This window comes from Bactrocera oleae, chromosome X (genome assembly GCF_042242935.1).
Source record: "Bactrocera oleae isolate idBacOlea1 chromosome X, idBacOlea1, whole genome shotgun sequence".
NCBI lineage: Eukaryota > Metazoa > Arthropoda > Insecta > Diptera > Tephritidae > Bactrocera > Bactrocera oleae.
In genome coordinates this window covers 26,308,862-26,334,879 of record NC_091541.1, presented here as the reverse complement: position 1 = coordinate 26,334,879, position 26,018 = coordinate 26,308,862, and the positions used below count along the sequence as shown (strand labels likewise).

Genomic DNA, 26,018 nt, shown 5'->3' with positions numbered 1-26,018 from the left:
ATTTTGAACAAATCGATTTTTTTTCATATTTTGATAGCAAATATGTTGTTGTTGTAAAAGTTACCTAATTCGAGTTTGGGTGATAAATTCCAGATTGGTTGTCGTCGAGGTCATCTAAAGGGAGGCCCAGGAAACGAGCTGTTTCGACGGGGTCGGACCATAAGGAAAAGGGTGTTAGATGAGTGGGGTTCGTTGGGCATGCAAAGGGGTGGTAAGTGTCATGCAGAGACTCATTGCACGCAGGACATGTGTTTGGTATGTCGAGGTCTATTCTGAATAAGTAGGAGTTTAACCTGCTACAATATCCAGAGCGAAGTTGCGCGAGGGTCACTCTGGTTTCGCGAGGCAACTCAAGCTCTACGTCTGCTATGGGTGGTGGTTTGATTCGTACTACGCCATTCACTGAGAGGGAGTCGGTGAAGGTATTGATGGCTCCACTGTGAATGGCGGTCAGTGCCTGTCTGAATTTCGTTGCGTCCGAAGTCCGGTCGGCGTACTGTCTAATATCGTGGACGTAATCAAGGAAAACCCTCTTGATGTTTCTAGGACGCGGCTTCACTTCAAGCAGACAACTGCAGGGGTGGTTTCTACGAAAACAATCCAGCAGAAACTGCTTTGAGAGGAGCTCGTTATGTTCCTTAACCGGAAGCATACGGGCCTCAGTGTGGAGATGTTCGATTGGGGACATCAAGAGACATCCCGTGATAGTCCGGAGTGCAGTGTTCTGACAGGTTTGGAGTTTCTTCGTCAGCGTAGCACTACATCCAGGCGACCTAATTGGGGCTGCATAGTTTAGGACCGGCCGGCCGATTGCCTTGTATGTCGCAAGCAACGTTTCTTTGTATTTTCGCCAAAAGCTGCCGGCAAGCTATTTGAGGATTTTGTTGCGGCTCTGTACTTTGGCAGTTATCGCGTTCGTGTGAGGAGTGAAGGAGCAAAGACTGTCTTATGTAACGCCTAAAATTTTTGGGTTGTTTACGTTCGGAATTTTGGTACCATCGACTAAAATGTCGAGCAGGTCTTAAGATGGCTCCATCCATTGCATGTATTGCACCTAACCGAGGTGGAGTTTGGATGGAGCCTTCTAGCGCAAACGCAGCAGTAAAATTCTTCGGGGCCCGGGTTGGACTCGATGCCAGAACGGGTCAGGAGGATACGGAGCAACCCTGCAGCTAGGCGTTGCTCCTTAACCTAGAACTTACCGATACAAACAGGGTTACATCGCCGAAATAACAGCCCTTCGCCGGATAAAATCCGGGTCAATTCCGGTAACGTAGAACCATACATATAATATTTGCAAGTCTATATATATACATAGGGGCTGGATGATGTCCTTGCATAAGTCTATTAAAAACTGCGCATTCGAAAATTTGTATTTTCAAGCAGAAAAATGTGAAATATATCTGATTAATACTCTCACTGACGAGTTAGATAGCAAAACGGATGGATTTCTATTAGCTAAGTACCAAAAGAGAAAGAATCGTGTAAAGAAGAAGAAATTTATTAATTGTGAATATCTTTTAAGTCCAAGGTATTATTCCAAAAGGGATAGCTTTAGCGCACTTGATGTATTCTTTCTACTAAATCCTACAAAATAAAATAAAATCCACAAATTTAACAAAGCAACAATATTAAAACTATATTTATCATAAGTCACTTACAATGACATTTTAGCTAGCACAGTTGGTTATGGTGTAATTTTATGTGTAACTACTTCTTAAATGCTGCAAGTTTTGCGTGTTTTTGCGCAACAGCTACTACAGTTTTGCTTTTTCGAACTTTCAACTTTGGCAAAGATGCTAGGTTTGCTTTTTCGAACTGGTTGTATTATGAATATTGCGCAGTTTGCCGTGCCCAAAACGCTCTAGTTTTGGTGCCGTCAAAGGGTAGCCGCTCAGTTCACTCCGGTATCCCAGTTTGTTTTTAAATGCGTTTTTCTCCAAACAACATTTTCCGGACCTTTTTTCGCGCCGCTCAAAAAATATTTAATTTCAAAAATTTCACTGTGTGTTCTTGGAATATGTATAAATATACCTTGAAATTTTCGATACCTTGAAAAAGCGGTGGAGTAGTTTTTTTTTTAATTTCCAAAAATCGACGTTTTTTTAAGCTGTCTTATGGGGGTTGAAAGTTTTCACGACCATATCGATATCGGTCAATATAGATATCTTAGCTAAATCGGGTGTCCATATAATACTTAATTTAATATAGTTTAATGCCAAAAATATGTGTAATAACATAAAATTGGGTGAGAAAATGTCCTAACCCGAAAATACCCGATATAGTGATTTCCGCCTTTTTACCTGAAGTTTAACCGTTTATCTTGGTCAACTATAAGATATTTTAATGAAATTGTTCTAGACATTGACCTAAACCTTATATAACAACATTTATAAAATTTCCGATCATCTCGTTGACTTTTTTCAGATTATGTTTATAAGAATATTTTGAAGTTATATAAAGTAGAGAAAGTACAACAAAAGTAGATTTTCTCTTTCTGCATAAATGGTTGTTCGATTTTTGACTGCATATCAGCAGAGTATCAGCAAATATGCAACACAGTTGCTGTACTGCTGCAATTATTACGACGCTCGAACGCACCCATAATGATTTTCGTTATTTCAGAAGACTTTATGCCGAATGTCAGTGAACCTGTGAGGTATACAAGTATTTACATAAATTTTCTCGAATATACTTGTGTAATGCCAAAAAGCTCCTAGCACCAGTATACCCTACATATAGCCACTTTGGTGCAGTTTATATCTTATACATATGTACATACATATAGCTAATTAGAGTTGATTGGGTTGATTCTAATATAAATATCTCGGGCATGAAGCAATAGATATTAATAAAACTAAGTGAGTCTATAACATATAACATAAGTTGATTAGATACCAAATATGATTATAACCGATTAACGATTAAATTAAGAATGTTGAATTCTTTCGCACCATTTTTATAAACTCGCAAAATATTGTGGCAGAGTATAAGTCTAATTCACATAACGGTTGTTTGCAACACATAAAACTAATCGTGATATATATGTATATATAGTTGTATATATATATGATCAGGATGCCGATAGTTGAATTCCGTTTATCTGTCCGCCCGTAAGCTCTTGCAAGCGATAACTTGAATACAAATTGAGATACCGTGATGAAACTTAGTTCACGTATTTTTTGGCTACTTAGTAAGGTTACTGTTGCAGATTGGCGAAATTGGTGCATTACCACGCCCACAAAATGCTTTTAAGCGAAAAATATTATTATTCGTCACAAATTACTAGAAAAAAAATTGACTTAGTGCAAAAAATTGAGCAATAGGTATGGCACAGGTACCTAAGAGTACTTAGTTAAATATTTTCAAAACTACTCGACCAATGTCAAGAAAATTTTGTGCACGACACTAGTTTAATATTCTTGTTATATTGTGTAAAAGGTAAATTCATACTACAACCACACTACATCCCATATATGATATGATTTCATATGATTCTTTCACTTTCGAAAATATAAATACTATATTATATATTCACCGATATATACGATATAATACCAACCGGAAGTTTAAAATTCTTATAAAAGGTATATCGGGCTTAGTAAGAGTATTGACCCGATTTTATCCACGTTTGCTGTCACGACATACTATTACCTGATAAATGTTCTCTCCGACTTTCATTAAGAAAACGCACATACTTATATACCGCGTATAAAGCCAACTGGTAGTTCAAAAATCAAATCTATTGTGAAATTTTGAACAAATCGATTTTTTTTCATATTTTGATAGCAAATATGTTGTTGTTGTAAAAGTTACCTAATTCGAGTTTGGGTGATAAATTCCAGATTGGTTGTCGTCGAGGTCATCTAAAGGGAGGCCCAGGAAACGAGCTGTTTCGACGGGGTCGGACCATAAGGAAAAGGGTGTTAGATGAGTGGGGTTCGTTGGGCATGCAAAGGGGTGGTAAGTGTCATGCAGAGACTCATTGCACGCAGGACATGTGTTTGGTATGTCGAGGTCTATTCTGGATAAGTAGGAGTTTAACCTGCTACAATATCCAGAGCGAAGTTGCGCGAGGGTCACTCTGGTTTCGCGAGGCAACTCAAGCTCTACGTCTGCTATGGGTGGTGGTTTGATTCGTAGTACGCCATTCACTGAGAGGGAGTCGGTGAAGGTATTGATGGCTCCACTGTGAATGGCGGTCAGTGCCTGTCTGAATTTCGTTGCGTCCGAAGTCCGGTCGGCGTACTGTCTAATATCGTGGACGTAATCAAGGAAAACCCTCTTGATGTTTCTAGGACGCGGCTTCACTTCAAGCAGACAACTGCAGGGGTGGTTTCTACGAAAACAATCCAGCAGAAACTGCTTTGAGAGGAGCTCGTTATGTTCCTTAACCGGAAGCATACGGGCCTCAGTGTGGAGATGTTCGATTGGGGACATCAAGAGACATCCCGTGATAGTCCGGAGTGCAGTGTTCTGACAGGTTTGGAGTTTCTTCGTCAGCGTAGCACTACATCCAGGCGACCTAATTGGGGCTGCATAGTTTAGGACCGGCCGGCCGATTGCCTTGTATGTCGCAAGCAACGTTTCTTTGTATTTTCGCCAAAAGCTGCCGGAAAGCTATTTGAGGATTTTGTTGCGGCTCTGTACTTTGGCAGTTATCGCGTTCGTGTGAGGAGTGAAGGAGCAAAGACTGTCTTATGTAACGCCTAAAATTTTAGGGTTGTTTACGTTCGGAATTTTGGTACCATCGACTAAAATGTCGAGCAGGTCTTAAGATGGCTCCATCCATTGCATGTATTGCACCTAACCGAGGTGGAGTTTGGATGGAGCCTTCTAGCGCAAACGCAGCAGTAAAATTCTTCGGGGCCCGGGTTGGACTCGATGCCAGAACGGGTCAGGAGGATACGGAGCAACCCTGCAGCTAGGCGTTGCTCCTTAACCTAGAACTTACCGATACAAACAGGGTTAGATCGCCGAAATAACAGCCCTTCGCCGGATAAAATCCGGGTCAATTCCGGTAACGTAGAACCATACATATAATATTTGCAAGTCTATATATATACATAGGGGCTGGATGATGTCCTTGCATAAGTCTATTAAAAACTGCGCATTCGAAAATTTGTATTTTCAAGCAGAAAAATGTGAAATATATCTGATTAATACTCTCACTGACGAGTTAGATAGCAAAACGGATGGATTTCTATTAGCTAAGTACCAAAAGAGAAAGAATCGTGTAAAGAAGAAGAAATTTATTAATTGTGAATATCTTTTAAGTCCAAGGTATTATTCCAAAAGGGATAGCTTTAGCGCACTTGATGTATTCTTTCTACTAAATCCTATAAAATAAAATAAAATCCACAAATTTAACAAAGCAACAATATTAAAACTATATTTATCATAAGTCACTTACAATGACATTTTAGCTAGCACAGTTGGTTATGGTGTAATTTTATGTGTAACTACTTCTTAAATGCTGCAAGTTTTGCGTGTTTTTGCGCAACAGCTACTACAGTTTTGCTTTTTCGAACTTTCAACTTTGGCAAAGATGCTAGGTTTGCTTTTTCGAACTGGTTGTATTATGAATATTGCGCAGTTTGCCGTGCCCAAAACGCTCTAGTTTTGGTGCCGTCAAAGGGTAGCCGCTCAGTTCACTCCGGTATCCCAGTTTGTTTTTAAATGCGTTTTTCTCCAAACAACATTTTCCGGACCTTTTTTCGCGCCGCTCAAAAAATATTTAATTTCAAAAATTTCACTGTGTGTTCTTGGAATATGTATAAATATACCTTGAAATTTTCGATACCTTGAAAAAGCGGTGGAGTAGTTTTTTTTTTAATTTCCAAAAATCGACGTTTTTTTAAGCTGTCTTATGGGGGTTAGTAAGATGGGGGTTGAAAGTTTTCACGACCATATCGATATCGGTCAATATAGATATCTTAGCTAAATCGGGTGTCCATATAATACTTAATTTAATATAGTTTAATGCCAAAAATATGTGTAATAACATAAAATTGGGTGAGAAAATGTCCTAACCCGAAAATACCCGATATAGTGATTTCCGCCTTTTTACCTGAAGTTTAACCGTTTATCTTGGTCAACTATAAGATATTTTAATGAAATTGTTCTAGACATTGACCTAAACCTTATATAACAACATTTATAAAATTTCCGATCATCTCGTTGACTTTTTTCAGATTATGTTTATAAGAATATTTTGAAGTTATATAAAGTAGAGAAAGTACAACAAAAGTAGATTTTCTCTTTCTGCATAAATGGTTGTTCGATTTTTGACTGCATATCAGCAGAGTATCAGCAAATATGCAACACAGTTGCTGTACTGCTGCAATTATTACGACGCTCGAACGCACCCATAATGATTTTCGTTATTTCAGAAGACTTTATGCCGAATGTCAGTCAACCTGTGAGGTATACAAGTATTTACATAAATTTTCTCGAATATACTTGTGTAATGCCAAAAAGCTCCTAGCACCAGTATACCCTACATATAGCCACTTTGGTGCAGTTTATATCTTATACATATGTACATACATATAGCTAATTAGAGTTGATTGGGTTGATTCTAATATAAATATCTCGGGCATGAAGCAATAGATATTAATAAAACTAAGTGAGTCTATAACATATAACATAAGTTGATTAGATACCATATATGATTATAACCGATTAACGATTAAATTAAGAATGTTGAATTCTTTCGCACCATTTTTATAAACTCGCAAAATATTGTGGCAGAGTATAAGTTTAATTCACCTAACGGTTGTTTGCAACACATAAAACTAATCGTGATATATATGTATATATAGTTGTATATATATATGATGAGGATGCCGATAGTTGAATTCCGTTTATCTGTACGCCCGTAAGCTCTTGCAAGCGATAACTTGAATACAAATTGAGATACCGTGATGAAACTTAGTACACGTATTTTTTGTCTACTAAGTAAGGTTACTGTTGCAGATTGGCGAAATTGGTGCATTACCACGCCCACAAAATGCTTTTAAGCGAAAAATATTATTATTCGTCACAAATTACTAGAAAAAAAATTGACTTAGTGCAAAAAATTGAGCAATAGGTATGGCACAGGTACCTAAGGGTACTTAGTTAAATATTTTCAAAACTACTCGACCAATGTCAAGAAAATTTTGTGCACGACACTAGTTTAATATTCTTGTTATATTGTGTAAAAGGTAAATTCATACTACAACCACACTACATCCCATATATGATATGATTTCATATGATTCTTTCATCTTCGAAAATATAAATACTATATTATATATTCACCGATATATACGATATAATACCAACCGGAAGTTTAAAATTCTTATAAAAGGTATATCGGGCTTAGTAAGAGTATTGACCCGATTTTATCCACGTTTGCTGTCACGACATACTATTACCTGATAAATGTTCTCTCCGACTTTCATTAAGAAAACGCACATACTTATATACCGCGTATAAAGCCAACTGGTAGTTCAAAAATCAAATCTATTGTGAAATTTTGAACAAATCGATTTTTTTTCATATTTTGATAGCAAATATGTTGTTGTTGTAAAAGTTACCTAATTCGAGTTTGGGTGATAAATTCCAGATTGGTTGTCGTCGAGGTCATCTAAAGGGAGGCCCAGGAAACGAGCTGTTTCGACGGGGTCGGACCATAAGGAAAAGGGTGTTAGATGAGTGGGGTTCGTTGGGCATGCAAAGGGGTGGTAAGTGTCATGCAGAGACTCATTGCACGCAGGACATGTGTTTGGTATGTCGAGGTCTATTCTGGATAAGTAGGAGTTTAACCTGCTACAATATCCAGAGCGAAGTTGCGCGAGGGTCACTCTGGTTTCGCGAGGCAACTCAATCTCTACGTCTGCTATGGGTGGTGGTTTGATTCGTAGTACGCCATTCACTGAGAGGGAGTCGGTGAAGGTATTGATGGCTCCACTGTGAATGGCGGTCAGTGCCTGTCTGAATTTCCTTGCGTCCGAAGTCCGGTCGGCGTACTGTCTAATATCATTGACGTAATCAAGGAAAAACCTCTTGATGTTTCTAGGACGCGGCTTCACTTCAAGCAGACAACTGCAGGGGTGGTTTCTACGAAAACAATCCAGCAGAAACTGCTTTGAGAGGAGCTCGTTATGTTCCTTAACCGGAAGCATACGGGCCTCAGTGTGGAGATGTTCGATTGGGGACATCAAGAGACATCCCGTGATAGTCCGGAGTGCAGTGTTCTGACAGGTTTGGAGTTTCTTCGTCAGCGTAGCACTACATCCAGGCGACCTAATTGGGGCTGCATAGTTTAGGACCGGCCGGCCGATTGCCTTGTATGTCGCAAGCAACGTTTCTTTGTATTTTCGCCAAAAGCTGCCGGCAAGCTATTTGAGGATTTTGTTGCGGCTCTGTACTTTGGCAGTTATCGCGTTCGTGTGAGGAGTGAAGGAGCAAAGACTGTCTTATGTAACGCCTAAAATTTTAGGGTTGTTTACGTTCGGAATTTTGGTACCATCGACTAAAATGTCGAGCAGGTCTTAAGATGGCTCCATCCATTGCATGTATTGCACCTAACCGAGGTGGAGTTTGGATGGAGCATTCTAGCGCAAGCGCAGCAGTAAAATTCTTCGGGGCCCGGGTTGGACTCGATGCCAGAACGGGTCAGGAGGATACGGAGCAACCCTGCAGCTAGGCGTTGCTCCTTAACCTAGAACTTACCGATACAAACAGGGTTAGATCGCCGAAATAACAGCCCTTCGCCGGATAAAATCCGGGTCAATTCCGGTAACGTAGAACCATACATATAATATTTGCAAGTCTATATATATACATAGGGGCTGGATGATGTCCTTGCATAAGTCTATTAAAAACTGCGCATTCGAAAATTTGTATTTTCAAGCAGAAAAATGTGAAATATATCTGATTAATACTCTCACTGACGAGTTAGATAGCAAAACGGATGGATTTCTATTAGCTAAGTACCAAAAGAGAAAGAATCGTGTAAAGAAGAAGAAATTTATTAATTGTGAATATCCTTTAAGTCCAAGGTATTATTCCAAAAGGGATAGCTTTAGCGCACTTGATGTATTCTTTCTACTAAATCCTATAAAATAAAATAAAATCCACAAATTTAACAAAGCAACAATATTAAAACTATATTTATCATAAGTCACTTACAATGACATTTTAGCTAGCACAGTTGGTTATGGTGTAATTTTTTGTGTAACTACTTCTTAAATGCTGCAAGTTTTGCGTGTTTTTGCGCAACAGCTACTACAGTGTTGCTTCTTCGAACTTTCAACTTTGGCAAAGATGCTAGGTTTGCTTTTTCGAACTGGTTGTATTATGAATACTGCGCAGTTTGCCGTGCCCAAAACGCTCTAGTTTTGGTGCCGTCAAAGGGTAACCGCTCAGTTCACTCCGGTATCCCAGTTTGTTTTTAAATTCGTTTTTCTCCAAACAACATTTTCCGGACCTTTTTTCGCGCCGCTCAAAAAATATTTAATTTCAAAAATTTCACTGTGTGTTCTTGGAATATGTATAAATATACCTTGAAATTTTCGATACCTTGACAAATCGGTAGAGTATTTATTTTTTTTTAATTTCCAAAAATCGACGTTTTTTTAAGCTGTCTTATGGGGGTTAGTATTGACCCAGTTTTACCTATTTTCTGGGATCCACATATGATTAAGCATTTGAAAGTTTTCACGACCATATCGATATCGGTCAATATCGATATCTTAGCTAAATCAGGTGTCCATATAATACTGAATTTAATATAGTTTAATGCCAAAAATATGTGTAATAACATAAAATTCGGTGAGAAAATGTCCTAACCCGAAAATACCCGATATAGTGCTTTCCGCCTTTTTACCTGAAGTTTAACCGTTTATCTTGGTCAACTATAAGATATTTAAATGAAATTGTTCTAGACATTGACCTAAACCTCATATAATAACATTCATAAAATTTCCGATCATCTCGTTGACTTTTTCAGATTATGTTTATAAGAATATTTTGAAGTTATATAAAGTAGAGAAAGTACAAAAAAAGTAGATTTTCTTTTTCTGCATAATTGGTTGTTCGATTTCACATTGAAATTTTATATATTTTCTATTTTGTTTTCAACCTTAGACACATTTTGTTTCAATGTTCAGACAAGTTTTCCAAATTAAAATAAGTTTTATCGACATTTTTAGTCGTGTTTTTTTAACAACACAAAAATCTCTAAGTGCTTACACATAGATTAAAGGAAACCAAAAATACTCATCTTTTATACTATCAGTTGTTTTCGCAAAGGGCAGTCATTTAAATGGCATTCGAACGGATACATATATGTATGTACGCAATAGCGTTGGTTTTAATGAGACGAATCGAGCAAGACTTAATATAAGTGGATAACTTAGCTTGTATTTATAAATTTAGAATTCACTTATTTACAAAAAAAGTGGGATTGGCCGATACATTGCTTCCAATACTAGTATTGCCGGTATTTTGCTGACTTCTCGTCGATGTTGCATACAATTGCTGCTGAAAACTATGGTACTGCTGCGCATACTTAAGATCATTCGAAGCTGGACCAACAAATGGTTTATAGCCAACGTTACTTACGTCAGCTGGGCCATTTCCCCCAACGGGAGGCGCACTGTTGCCCACTTGAATTGCATTCGAGAGCATGTTACTGTTATTACTCATCATAATTGGTCCATTTACTGGAGATTGCATGGACGAATTATGTTCATTCGGGAGTAAATTTGCGTTTGTAGAGATTTGTCCATTATTGCCTATATTTGACATATTCATATTTTGGCATATGATGTTTGCACCAATTGGTTTTCCTGATTTTTGTTGACTGTGTCCTCCTGGATACATCTGACCTTGTCCTGAAACTCCGCTAACCACCGGCGTTGACCCTTGTACCGGTCCATTACCATTAGCATTATTTCCGATGAACATAGAATTGTCTCCGCATTCCATAGGATCCTGTGGACCATTTGGAAAATGTCCAGGCATTACGGAAACACCTGGTGCTTGCATGCGGGGAGCAGGTACCATTTGACTTCCTGAATGCCCCATATGTTGTCTGATGGGTCGCATGCTACGTATCATTGAAGAATGAGGGCCCATGTTAATTTCATGGACGGACATAATATTTCCCCCAGAAATGTCTTCCTGGTCCATTGAACTCATCTGATTGCAATTGCCAAAAAAGTTCATACTCGTGTTTCCCGCACCTGCTAGTCCATTGTTGCAATTATTTATTTTACCTTGTTCGGATGATGCACCCGCATTTCCCTGACCTATGTGACTATTGTCGATGATATTACCAGCACCGACCATTTGTGGATTTGTGTATCGCAAGAATTCCAGACTCGGTGGAACACGTATATTACTATTATTATTGTTTTGAGCGCGTATTGGCATATATTGTATGGTATTCGGTGTACTGGCCTTAACTTGTATATTGGGAGAAACATTAAAATTACTAAAATTCATGGGCATGCGACTCATCATTCGATGATTGGGCATTACTCCATGCAACCCACTTGGTCCGTCCCGTCCTATTCCACCGTTAGCTGGATTAAAACTTCCGCATATTTTTGGATTAAGCAAGCGCTGTCCCATAGAACCCAGCATAGAATTAATATGACAGTTATTAGACATGAATGGTCCGGGGCCGCTCATATGGGGTGGCATTCCCATATTACCTGATGAGCCAGCATTACAGTGGTCTAATCCCGAATCCATTGATGCCATCATTGATTCTAAATTTTGGTTAACATTATTCGGAACGTTTACATCATGCACTGCAATGACGCCTATATTTCCTCCGCTATTTCCCGCATTAAGTGACACGCAACTTGTGAGCTGTTGTGACATTTGAGCTAATGACGATATTGGATCAAAAGAATGATTTAATTTGCTCTGCGTTGGTCGGTTACTGTTAGGATTTAGTGGGAGGTTGTCAGTACGACGACAGAACTGTGAAGGTACGGAAGCTGAATTTTGACGCTAAAATATAAGGTTATATATTAAAATAATTAACTAGGCGCGATTCTTAATTAGTTATACTTCAATTTGGCCCGGTCCTTTATAGCTGTTGACTCCACTATTAGAGTTTGATGCGTTGGGCATATGTTGGGGAAAATTTAAGCCGGGGCTGGCTGAAGGAAAACGACCTTCGATATTTCCTGCATCAGCAATATTACTATTGTTTGGTCCCATCAAAGGAGTTCGTGACCTTTGTGGACTAGGGCGCGCATTTTTTAAATCACCTGTCAAAACGTATAAAAATATTAGCTATATATGTATTTTTTAAGGCAGTTTATATATACCTGCTGGTACATTTGTATGAAACGAATCAAGATCTTTGGGCGATAAGTGCGATAACGGAGTACCTGGATTACTATTGAATTGGCTCATTTGATTATTACGATTTCTATTCGAATTTGCATTTGTAGTACTGTTATTAGTGCCACTGCTTGCTGGCGAACCTTCAGATGGGAAATTATTCTTACTTTGACCATTTGCATTTGAAATTGCTGTACTGACTGTTGATGTTGTTGCCGTTGCTGCCAGCGTTGTTGGCATAGTAGGCGCATGCACGTCCATATTTGGTGAATTTGCCGTTATTCCTAATGCCCCTGATGTTCGAGGTGACGGTAACGACAAATTTGACGTCGGGTTATTAGGACTAGATGGATTTGGAGACTGTGTTGCTATGGGTACTGACGCCGAACGCTGTGTAGGATGATAGGGTGGGGGTGGGCCTTGTGTTGAACGAATGCTTTGACAGCTACTTGTAGTTGCAGTTTGTGCACATGTTCCACTTATATTAGGTCGCATGCTTCCAGAATTTGAACGACAAAGTGTTGTTGGCATACATCCGACATCGTTTGGTCCCTGACTCTTGTTACCTTTTATACGTTCCTCAAAAAATTGGTGTTGTAATTTGGACCACTCCATCTGTGCCATACCTACCTGAGCCATATCCTGGGAACCCAACCCAACCGGCCCAATTATTTTGACAGAATTGCTATTTAAATTGCCTTCTCCAATAAAATTGTTCATAATTTCAGGTGAATTCGGCATAAGTCCACCAGCCCCAGTGATGTTACTATTTACGCCACAATTTCCCGTATTATTTCCTCCGGTGTGACAAGGTAATGAACTTCTGGGCATATTACTAACACTAGGAGGGACGATACCCACAATTCCATTACGTCCACATTGCATATTCGATTGATTGTTCATGTGCATTGATTTATTTGTCAAATTATTTATCTCATGAGTACTAAGCATATCTGGTGGAGCAATGTTTCCGTCACCCAATGCCGCTGGCATATTTTCGGGATTGCATATATTGTGATTGTTTGCGTTCATTACATTTGATGGCATGTTACGGACGTTAGAATTGAGTTGGTTAGTTATTTGTGGTCCAATACCAACTGAGCCTGCATTAGGTAAATTGAGCATTAGACCGGCAAGATTACCTGGTACACCATCTGAGCTCAATTTTCCCAGCTGACTTGCTCCTTGAAGGGGATTAGACAAAAATTGATCTATTTGCTTTAGTTTGGCTAATTGTTCTTCGCGATGCTGACGTTGTTGCGGTGTTAAATTTTCATCGGGCACTTTAATACCTTGTAGTGAAGGTGTACTATTATCGTTATTCACACTCGCTGCTTCGGGGGCAGTAAGGGATTTATTAACAGCGTGAGAACCGCCTTCTATGACTCCATCGACGCCATTTGTCATTTTTAAACCTGTATGGCCGTCGTTAGATGTTCCTTCCATATTATTTCTCCCCTGTTCCCAACACATTAATTCGTTTTCATTACTATTTAAGTTTTCCGAGACATCATTAAAATTAGGAATATTGGATTGTCGAAGAGAGAGTTTGCTTTCTAAATTACCGGTCATAGCCGAAAAATTCATTTTATTGCCATTGGGTTTTTGAGACATTTTTGGTAGTGGATTGCAACCTCCAACCCATTGTTGACCGGAACCTACTGATATGTTGCATAAATTAAGAGTATTTTGACGCTGCAATTTAGATATTTTCATAGGATTTTTTATAAAGAAGTCTTCCAGAAAATCCTTTGTTGCTGGTTGTGTGCAATGGTATGCTATTATTGTTGGAAACTGTCCACTCAAAACTGATTCAGCACCCTTATTTGCCAGCTGGGTTGAAAATACAAAAATATGATTTTGTTGCTGCATATACTCCATACAATTTGAAATTGCTCCACTAGTAATATTGTTACTATTTATTACATTTCCTGTCGAATGATGTGATCCGCCAACGCAAGAGTCGCTCGAAGTGTTAACAAGGGAGGGAGTAGTACCAGATACAGAAAGTGAATCTTCTGCACATCCGCTAGATCCATTATTGGTAGAACCCAATACAGAAACTATTTTTTCGTGGTTGTTATTGGAATTCGTGCTGTTATTATTACAATTAGTAATAGTCTTTGTGTTGGATACATCTTCCTGTTTCACTAAAGATGTCAAGAAAGCACAAAGGATGAATTTAGACAGAAAATTAAAATATATATGCAAAACAATGTGATAATTTTTCATGGAAGTATATTACCTGGTGTGCAGGATCTGACCTCCACTGAGTTACTGCTAGACAAGTTGGGAATCGAACCAAAACCAGCCGGCGATATGTCTGGTGAAACATTTCCTTCTTCTTTCTTTAGGTTCATTAAATTATTCAAACCGCCGGTTTCTTCTTTTGCAGAAGACAATGAGCTTATTGCCGTCGTTGTGCACAGAACATTTTTCGTTGAAGATCCCGTGAGACCATTATTTTCCAATGACTTAACACCTAAAATTTTAAATATTACAAAATTAGAAACGATTTGCTTTCGCAGAATAATTACGCACCAGTGTCTTCTTCTTTCACAGTTGCTATATTAATCATGTTTGATTTCTTTTTATTATCACATTTGTCTGGTTTGTTAAGATCTTGAAGAATATCTGCACTACTTTCTATTGCTTGTGACAAATTGGATGAAATGTTACTACAACTATTCGAATGATCACTACCATTGTTTGGCGAGGAGACATTCACAGTGTTAGGACACGATTTTATGTTACTATTGGAATTTTGACGCATAATTGATGTGGATGCGGTAGTGGATGTCGTAGGGCAATCTCTCTCTCGCTTAACAACAGTATCCAATACAACAGTACTAGACCCATTTAAGGTGTTGTTGTTAGGCGTTTCGTCTAACATATTCTGGCTATTAACGCTTTCTGCAAATAGTAAAAAAGAAAATATACACTGTAAAACTTTTAAGGAAAACAACTAAATATCTTTCGAGTAACACGCGATTTACGATGACGCTAACCAAAGATCTCCCACTGCTGCAGAAATTTCGAAGTGCTCCGTGGATGTACCTACGATCGAAAAAAAAATTTGGCCTGCCAAAATTCGTTTGACAAAGATGGGATTATTTGTCTGCGAGTTAACACTTCAGCAAATTCCAGAAATACTGTTTATAGAAAAACGCGCTTAAACGTATAGACTATCGATAAATGCAAGAATAAAAAATTGGATTTTTTTGAAATTTCATACTAAATGGAGCCCTGAATATCATATTTTGGATCTAATTAACTTATATTATAAATTAAGTTTCTTTTCTCACAACATGCTGCCCACACATTTTCACATTTTTTACACTTACATTGTAAATAAATTTAAAATATTATAATGCAATGTAAATAATTAATAAAATAAATTATATAATACAACTCTGATTATCAGCAAAATAGCTGATTTCTATCATATTTATTGTTGTTCGTCGCATTCTAAAACAAAAATGAGTTCTGCCGGTGCTCGAGCAAGAAATATTTAGAAGGATTTGCACTTCCAAGCTCAGAAATATGGCAAAAGCTATGCGGCCCTTTGTCTTTGTTTGAGCGCTTGAAATTTATGGTCCGATTGTATAAGTTTTTTTTTTTTTTTTTTAGTTGGATGCATATCTCTATAATATTTCCAGTTAATTGGAACAGAAGCCCTGCATCTAATGGGCGTTAAGGTGGCAATACCGCGTCCGTTGTCAAACGGAGTAGCGAGACTCGGAGCCACTATCCGGTCAACGCAACCTAGTCCGTTAGGCCAGATAGCGAAAGGGCAGCGCCTCCACCCACCCAAACCGCAAAAGACAGTCAAATATCGCCAGAGGAGCCAAACTAAACTACAAAAGGAAAAGTAGTGAAGACACTTGAGGCCTTGTTACTCCCGTCATTCACCCACCACCTGAGCCTAGCAGACCATCAGCATGGCTTCCGTAAAGTGCACAGTACCACCACAGCACTTAGCGTCATAAACGCCCAGATAGTTAATGGCCTGAACCAGAAGCCACCCTGCGAGAGGACGATCCTCGTAGCGTTGGACTTGTCAAAAGCTTTTGACACAGTCAATCACGCAACGCTACTTGAGGACCTGGAACAATCAACGCTCCCTCCAGGGCTGAAGCGGTGGACCATGAACTACCTGAGCGGTCGAAACTCATCCGTACTATTTCGAGGTCAAAACTCCAAACTCAGGAAAATTAAACAGGGGGTTCTGCAGGGCGGTGTCCTCTCCCCGCTACTGTTTAATTTCTACATTTCAAAACTCCCCTAGCCAGCGGGATTTTCAATGACCTCGTACGCAGATGACTGTACGATATTGACGTCGGGCAATGGAATCGATGGCATGTGTTCAAAAGTAAACGGCTACCTCTCCGATCTTTTTCGCTTCTTTTCTGCAAGGAACCTAACACTCTCTCCCACTAAATCCACAGCAACCATCTTCACCAATTGGACGAAGGAGTACAGACTGGACCTGAACATTTCAGTCGATGGCACACAAATTCCGACAGTAAATAACCCTAAAATTTTAGGCGTCACTTTGGACAGTCTGTGCTCTTTCACTCCTCATACGACCGCGATAACTGCCAAAGTACAGAGCCGCAACAAAATCCTCAAGTCGCTTGCCGGCAGCTCATGGGGAAAAGACAAAGAAACGTTGTTGGCAACATACAAGGCAATCGGCCGGCCGGTCCTCAATTATGCAGCCGCAATATGGTCGCCTGGATGCAGTGACACGCAGAATAAGAAGCTTCAGACTTGTCAGAACACTGCACTCCGGACTATCACGGGGTGCCTCTTGATGTCCCCAATCGAACACCTACATAGCGAGGCCCGTATGCTTCCGGTTAAGGAACATAACGAGCTCCTCTCCAAGCAGTTTCTGCTGGGATGTTTTCGCAGAAACCACCCCTGCAGACGCCTGCTTGCAGCGGAGCAGCCTCCTAGGAACATCAAGAGGTCCTTCCTTGACTACGTCGACGACATCAGACAGCACGCCGACCAGACTTCGGACGCAACTAACTTCAGACAGGCACTGACCGCCATTCACAGTGGAGCCATTAACACCTTCACCGACTCCCTCTCAGTGAATGGCGTAATACGAGTCAAACCACCACCCATTGCAGACACAGAGCTCGAGTTGCCTCGCGAATCTAGAGTGACCCTCGCGCAACTTCGTTCTGGATACTGTAGCAGGTTAAACTCCTACCTATCCAGAATAGACCCTGACATACCAAACACATGTCCTGCATGCAATGAGTCTCCGCATGACACTAACCACCTCTTTGCATGCCCAACAAACCCCACTCATCTAACACCCCTCTCCCTATGGTCCGACCCCGTCGAAACAGCTCGTTTCCTGGGCCTTCCGTTAGATGACCTCGACGACAACGAATCTAGAATTTATCACCCAAACGGGGATTAGATAATCGTTATAACAACAACAACAACAAAAGGAAAAATGGCGATTACGCACAGGTGGCAGGAGGCCCACACTCCGCCCCGAATGGAGGAGTGACAGCGCATATATGCGGATGCTTTAAAAGACATACGGATGACTCTGTTGCCTCTCAACTGCCCGGCAGATACTATGGGGTCGGAGGAGCTTACCGCTCTTCAGGATCTCCTCATAGAAGGGGTGTACAGGGGTTACAAGTTAACTGCAAGGACGAGAGGTCCGCAAACTGGTAAATGTAGATCGCTAGGAAAGGACATTCCGCCCATGCACAGCAGTACGGTGTTCCTTCCTAGATGCTCAGGCAAGCCATACGAGTCTGCTCTCGGGCTCGTCAGAAGAAGTGCACCTTGTCCCGGGGACTCCGGCTGCAGGCCGAGCCTCTGTGTGGACAATGAATCCTACAACCTCATCCGGAAAAAAAGTTTTCGCCTGAACTATAGTTCCAGTTCGGTAGTCATGTGGCCTATGAGCCCAAGACAACTGCTGATAGCGGAACTGGGCAAAAAAACGCTGGTTGATGAGGAAGCTACTCATTCCGGTGCCAGTACGGCCTAGCAGACTTAGAGCTCGAGTTGCCTCGCGAAACCAGAGTGACCCTCGCGCAACTTCGTTCTGGATATTGTAGCATGTTAAACTCCTACTTATCCAGAATAGACCCCGACATACCAAGCACATGTCCTGCGTGCAATGAGTCTCCGCATAACACTAACCACCTCTTTGCATGCCCAACAAACCCCACTCAGGTAACACCCTTCCCCCTATGGTCCGACCCCGTCGAAACAGCTTGTTTCGTGGGCCTCCCGTTAGAATACCTCGACGACAACGAATCTGGAATTTATCACCCAAACGGGGATTAGGTAATCGTTACAACAGGAGGGGCAGCAAGACGGAAGTGCTACGGTTTCAAGACTGGAAAGCAGATTGTCTATGCTTACCCAGTCCATCACAGACGTATATCACTGTAGCTGCCCCTAAATACGATCTCCAATAGGTGCAAATGTCCTTGGTGGTCAAGTAGACTCTCAGATCTTAGGTAGGGTACGAAAGCTCTTTAACAAGGCTAAACGTACGTGAACTGGGAGGAATATAAATGCAACCTAACTATTTCTAATAAAGAGATTAAGTCTGCAAATAGCAAAGTTTTAGTAACTCCTGTGAAAACGTCTCCTCAACACCGGAGGCTGCACAGAGCCAAGACTGACACATATAAAGCTACGGCACTTCTGGTTGAGCATTTCCCAGAGGCGAATTCAAGCCATCTTCGCGAAATTTAAGCGGATGGCATCTTTCCAGGACTTCTGCAACAGAGGTTATAAACTTATCGCACTGCTAACCAGCAATGGGATCCGCTGTCAAGAATATACGGATGACACTGTTATAATAGATAGGTGCAAATTCGAGGACATTCTGTGATATCGCACCCCTCGAAAACGACGACCGCCCATTCACTACACGGAGGTCCCTGCCCGGCCTCAGGAACTTATCCCTCGGTGACAGAGAGATAGAGATGACTAATGTGTTAAAATATCTGAGCCTCACTCTGAATTCCGGTAGCAGTAAGTGGATCTGACCACAGTCAAAGCTACAAAAACACTCGATGTGTGCAATGGACTTGACTTCAACTATCGAAGCTGCAACGACTTGCCTGCATCTACGCGTCGGGTGCAATTCGTACGTGCCCAACAGCAGCTAAACATGCAATGCTTCAAATAACAGCAGAAGGGTTTGGCAGAGAGAAGGTAGTCTCGTCCCAAATTCGAAACGTCGGAGGGGGTTCAGGAGTTGCAGGACCACATACCAAACTCTGCATACCCATGGGAAGTTTTCCGAGTTTCTTCCAAGCAGAAGTCTTTGCTATAAATCGATGTGTAGAGATAAACCTCCAACACCATACTCAGCGATAGTCAAGCGGCACTTACAGAGATCTCTAAAGAGATTAGCTACTGGTGAAGGAGTGTATGGAACGGCTGAACAGCCTATCAATTCGTAACCAAGTACACCTTATCTGGGTGCCTGATCATAAGGGTATTGCCGGGAATGAACAGGCTGACGAGCTTGTCCGCTCTGAAGCTTCTACCAGAATGGTAGGACTGGAACAAGGAAAGAGTAGGCAGAGAGAAGCATTGGCAACAACTCCATATGCCATGACAAGTTTCTAAAGGGTGGTTACAATCTTAGCATGTTTAAAAATGTAATCAATCTCCCAAGAAATAAATTCCGGCTACTTGTCACATTCTACACTGGTCATTGTAAGCTCAAGAAGCACTTATGCAACATGGGCTAGGCCTCTTGCGCAAACTGCCGATTTTGCGACATGGAGCCGGACTCCAGAACACCTGCTGATAGATTGCACAGCAGCCTGCAGACGCAGGAGCATGGCCCTTAGATCCATGTTTCCAAATAGGGATCACATTGCCTGAATAGCACCTAGCAGTATATTGGAGTTCATCAATGTGCTTAGGCTAAGTGAGTCGTTGTGACTTAGGGGAGGACACAATAGATCTTAGGTCGCGGTGCATACCTCATTTCTTATCTATCTATTACCAAGTTACGAGGTGCACCGCAGCTCTACTTTTTTCCAAGTCAAGTCCGAATAATTGCTGCCATTGCGGTAAATTTTAATATTTGCTCGTGAAAAAATGTACACAACATTCTTCGAATGTCGTACTTATGCACCATAGGTTTTAATTAAGATACTTTACATGTGTCGACACAAAAAGATTAACCATAAATGTCGTTCGAGAAAAGTATACCAAATTGTAATTTTCGAGTGAATATCGTCCCCCTATCGTTGGCAATTAAATCGTCGTGTCACCATTTTGTGTATATTATCGAATACTATCAACCGTAGGTTAGTAAGTAGAAATTTCAAATCAAAATCAAGAAACTGTTGAAGTGCAAGCCTAAATTATTGTGGACTTGTAATCCATTGAATAGGCAAGGCAAAGTTGTCAAAATCCATCGATATTAACAGCCTCTATGAGACTAAATAATTTCACTAATTCAATTCACAGCCGGTTGGCTCTACGGTATCGGAATTGGCAGAAGAAAACGTCGGAGACTCTATAATGTATATATATAAATGACCAGCATGACGACCTGGGTCGATTTAGCCCGTTCCCATAATAGTCGGATCTACGTAACCGGAACGGATCCGGATTTTTTTTGGCCACGGACTGTCAACTCGGCAGAAAACTGCCGCTACAACAACAAAATTTAGCCATGTCGGTCTGTCTGTATATATGCGAACACTAGTTGCTCAGTTTAAAAGATATCGATCTAAAAGTTTGCCCACGCTCCTTTTTCCATAAGAAGCTGCTCATTTGTTGGAATTGTCGATATCGGACCACTACAGCACACAGCTGCCATATAAACTGAACGATCAAAATCATGTTATTATATGGAAAAATTTTTTACTGTCGAGATATCTTCACCAAATTTAGCTTGGATTATTATCCAAGACAACGCTACAATCCTCGAATTTGTTTTTGAGATCGGACTACTATAACATAAATCTGCCAAACAGACTGAAAGATCTAAATCAAGTTTTTGTATGGAAATGAAATCTTTACGAAATTTAGCACGGATTATTCCCCAAGGCAACGGTACAATTTTCGAAGAAATTATACAGATCGAACCACTAGAGCATATAACTGCTATACAAACTGACTTATTGTTTATAGAATCTTTTGTATTTGTGAAGGATATTATAGTTTCGGTGTAACCGAAGTTAACGTTTTTTCTTGTTTCAGGTAAAAAAAAAAAAAACGATAACTGTAAAGATGTATTTTATTTATTTTTTGATTCTAGTTGGAGAACCACTCAGCAAATAACGCAAACTCAGGTCGGAAAATAAGTGTGGGAATCTAATGCTCTTACGCATATATTTAAATAAGAAATATCCCTTGAGGTCGAAACACAGTGTGAACTGGTTGATCGATAAAATAATCTGAAAATACAATTCATTAAATTGCTACAAAAAGAAAAGGATGTATAAAGTGCAAACACTTGAAGATTAATCAACATAATGAATTTTATTTGAAAATAAAACTTACCACTAAGCGGTGATAGTGTTGAAAAGGGTTCACATTTAATATTTTTAATACTGTTAGAGGGTGATGATGCATTGCTGGCAAGTAGGACTACTCCTGTAGTAGTAGTTGGAGGTGTCTGCTGATTGTTATTGCTCGATGATGATAGCATATTCTCGAAACGGTTATTTAAAATGATGTCTCTTTGCTGAATCTGTTGCTTATTATGGTGATATGTATCGTTCAAAAATGGAAGTAAAGGACTGTCAGTTGGTGATCTTGTTCCAGATGATATTGGAGACTTTAATAAACTTTTTGTATTTAAATCACCAGCATAGTTAGGAACGGTTGCTTCAGATAACGGCGATTGCCTTGAAGAATCTTTAAATCCTAAAGCATTGAATGGCGATGAAGATTTGGAAGAAATGTGCGCCGTAATGGACTCAATTGTTACTGTACTAGAAGATGTATCAATAGATGGTGATATTATTTCGAACGACTCAAATGTTTTGGCTTCACTAATATTTAGTTTCGTTGCTGCCTTTGATGATGTGTTCATAGCTGAATGTTAATTTGTGCTGACATTGAGTTTTTCAGTTACTTCGAGCTCTCGAGATACACTACTAGAAATAATTAAAACAATGCATAGGTTAACATAACCCCAGTACGGGTGAATACATATGTAGGTAATTTTTTTGTTTAAATGAGTTTTACACTTAATAAAAATGGTTAACTTTTATATCCACTAACACTTCACTTAATTGTTTCTATACATTCAATTTATTCACGCAAATCAAGAAATCAACATGAGGGTTGCATGCTAACAAATATTAAATTCTACCATATCTCTATATTTTTCAAACAAAAAAAAATTAACAGAGCAAGAGAAAGTATGCCGCAAATACAGTTACCATAATCATGTGATTGGTAATGCAAAAACTTTCTACATTTATTTTCTCATGATAAACCCCGGTGTTGTATTAACAGTCTTTTTTTTAATGCGCTACTAAATATCGCGGGTATATCGGTGTTGGACCGACCAGAGTCATCTTTTTGAAGTGCATCCGATCAATGCAGAAAGGAGTTCTACGCGAAAAACTAATGATCTTTCTATAAACCCTGTTCAGTTTGCCACGAAGTTTGTCATACCTAAATGAAAACGTTGGAGACCCTATAAAATCTATATGTAACTGATCAGCAAGAAGAGCTGAGCAGGTTCTACAATACCAATAATAAGTTAATCACCACTTTTAAAGCAACAGCTAGCGCCAAGCTGCTCTTAATTCTCCTGATCCGTGCTGGCTTTGAGGGTTGGACTCAAGGAAAGAATTTCACTGCTGCATATGCGCCAAAAGGCTCCATTCACCAAAACTGCACCTAGGTTAGATGCAACAAATGCATGATTGGAGCCATCTTAAGACCTGTTCAGGCCTTAAGATACATAGGAAGTGGACTACACGTTATGTGGCCCCATGTTGCCAATGCACTTCTGCGACGATGGCCTCACCCCAAGGCACCAGGCTCGCGCTATGACCATCCACTCCAGCCAAGTGTCCAACAAGGATCCTAAACGGTCCCACGAAGCTCAACAAGGCAGCATGAGTCCCCGTCTGATCAATGACCGATGGCAGCATTGACGGCCTTTCAAAAAAATAATCCTGGTCGATCCAAAGCCAGGGTGTTCATAGTTCTCTCGAAAACTATTAGTCTGAGTCTTTATTGCTTTCCTCAAGTAGCTTTGTTGTTGTTACGATTATGCGAACCGCAATCGGTTTAAATAATCGCTACAACAGCATCGAGCTGAGGCGATTTAGCCATGTCCGTCTGTCTCCTTGACCGCCGGTATATACACGAACTTGTCCCTAATTTTTTTGATCGATCTGAAATTTTGTCCACGTCCTTTATCAAATTGGATCAGATACCGGACCACTATAGCATATAGCTGCCATACAAACTGATAATAATAGGGTAAATGTGTAGTTAAGGAATGTAAAAATGAATTTTTACAAAACAAAAAAAAATACAAAAAATTACACACTTTGCACATGTTCTTTCGCTTGGTAACTTCGGTAAATGTATAGTTTAGGTCCCCCAACTAAGGAGGCCTCAAAAATTAAATTATTTTTTAAATCGTCTTATTTTTAAGCGTAGATTACAAATCCGTGAGCGGAAAGTGAATTTTTTCAATATTTCTATTTTTTTTTAATTTTTCCAAAAAAAAAAAACACAAAAAAACGTTTTGTTTTCATCGAACTTCTTTCCGCACTAGCGGCCTTTGGCGGCACTCCAAAAAAAAAAATAGATTGATTTATGAACACCCCGGTTTTGGACCGGCCAGGGTTATTTTTTTTTGAATCGCGGCCGAAAGCCGCCAGTGCAGAAAGGAGTTTGACGCGATTGAATTATGAACACCCCAGTTTTGGACCGACCAGGCCTATTTTTTTGAAGCGCGGCCGTAGGCAGCCAGTGCGGAAAGGAGTTCGACCATCTCCGATATTCGTCCATACCATCAAATCGCGGCGCAAAAGAAATTGTGACTGTTACATTTCTTCAGTATAATATCATAAGAAAATGTTTAACACGCTGAACTGGTAATTACAGCTAAGTGATCTGAATTCTACAGAATTTTGCCGCTACAACAACAACAACTAAATGACTTGAATATGTGATATGTGCAAAGTGTGTTAAATAAATTTTGAAAAATATACATAAATTATTGAAAAAATTCACTTTCTGCTGACGGATTTGTAATCTACGCGTCAAAATAAGATGATTTAAAAAGAAATCTCATATTTGAGGCCTCCTTAGTTGGGGGACCTAAACTATACATTTACCGTAACTTCTTTACTTCCTTCGGCCGCGCGAAAATCGATTTTCTATTTTTTTTTGAATTTTTACAAAAAAATATACAAAAAATTACACACTTTGCACATATTATTTCGCGTAGTAGCTTCTTTCTTTCCTTGGGCCGTGCTTCAAAAGAATAACCCTGGTGGGTCCAACACCGGGGTGTCCATAGTTCTTTTGCATTGAATTCCTTTCAGCTCGCAATATAACTATGAAATCTTTTGTATTTGTAAAGGGTATTATACGGCTGGGATTTAGAATAGCACACCGAATTCGGGGATAAAATGTGTGTCTAATATAAATGTTTAAAAACGAATTAGTGAAGTGTTAGTGATATAAAATTTAAAAATACAAGTGTTAAATCCATTATAAAACGAAAAGTCACTTACTTCAAATAGCTGAATTTCTGAACTTTAAATGCAAATATCTCAAAAGCCTTAAGTGAGCGGCAACGATACATACATATCTAAATATTTTTCTTAATCTGGAGAGGAGGTTACTCTATCTGTACATATCCATTTTAACCCCGAATTCGAGAGATGCTATTCTAAACCCCCTCTAAGATGATTTCTGTGAAGTTAACTTTTTGACGTGGATATTTTTTTAAAATAAATTCTGGCACAAAGTCTTATTAAATTAGCTTAAATCAGGTTTACCAGATAATCACATTTAAGTCAGTTTGCGTAAAGTAAAATTTATGATTACATTCATATTCCTCCCGAAACCAAAACTACTCATACACATTACGGAAATGATTGTGTTGCAACGATTCCGATTTTTGCTCACTAAGAAAATACACACTTGCCTTTGAACTCTCACATCACAGAAAATGTTTACAAAAATATTGCTGAAAAAAAATGTTGGTATCGTACACCTAGTAAGTCTAAGTATATGCAAAATACTAAGATACAATTTTAGGTCCTAACAAAGTTTGTTTTCTGCGTTTTTAATTATTATTGTACTATACTGTTACTAACACCAGTTACAAATAATGGTAGATACGACGTATGCACCACTCATAACATTTGAGAAATAATCACCTCTAACTATATGCACATATACGCGTTAATATATATCGAATTCACTCTTTGAGATATAGTTGTTCTTAACAGAGTTGCCGGCGCACCGAAAATAAAATAATAATGTTACTGTGCTTTAACATTGCGACTCTTTTGCCCCTTATTATCGGCAGATTCTCCTTTAGTGTCGCATTGTGCATTCACACGAGCTAAAAGAGTCCAGCAACTTAAATCGAGATTTTCTATCATTCCTTTTCATAAAATTTTCGCAAATATTTGTGCGGTTCAATTGCG

The 26,018-nt window shown here is 39.5% G+C and overlaps 1 protein-coding gene and 3 pseudogenes across 1 annotated transcript; all 4 read right to left on the bottom strand.

Moving 5' to 3' along the window:
- Window positions 1-64: 64 nt before the first annotated feature.
- Window positions 65-2,605, bottom strand: LOC138858180 (uncharacterized; annotated as a pseudogene).
- A 1,211-nt stretch (window positions 2,606-3,816) lies between these two features.
- On the bottom strand, window positions 3,817-6,372 carry LOC138858179 (uncharacterized; annotated as a pseudogene).
- A 1,211-nt stretch (window positions 6,373-7,583) lies between these two features.
- LOC138858178 (uncharacterized) lies at window positions 7,584-10,273 on the bottom strand (annotated as a pseudogene).
- lgs (BCL9 domain-containing protein legless) lies at window positions 10,057-25,676 on the bottom strand. The gene is made up of 7 exons (XM_070112747.1): window positions 25,511-25,676; window positions 21,883-22,481; window positions 14,896-15,267; window positions 14,600-14,836; window positions 12,339-14,504; window positions 12,076-12,278; window positions 10,057-12,015 (listed from the first exon to the last, which is right to left on the bottom strand). Exons 2-7 carry the CDS (start codon window positions 22,415-22,417, stop codon window positions 10,432-10,434), a joined length of 5,097 nt encoding a protein of 1,698 aa, XP_069968848.1. The 5' UTR covers window positions 22,418-22,481; window positions 25,511-25,676; the 3' UTR covers window positions 10,057-10,431.
- Window positions 25,677-26,018: the final 342 nt, after the last annotated feature.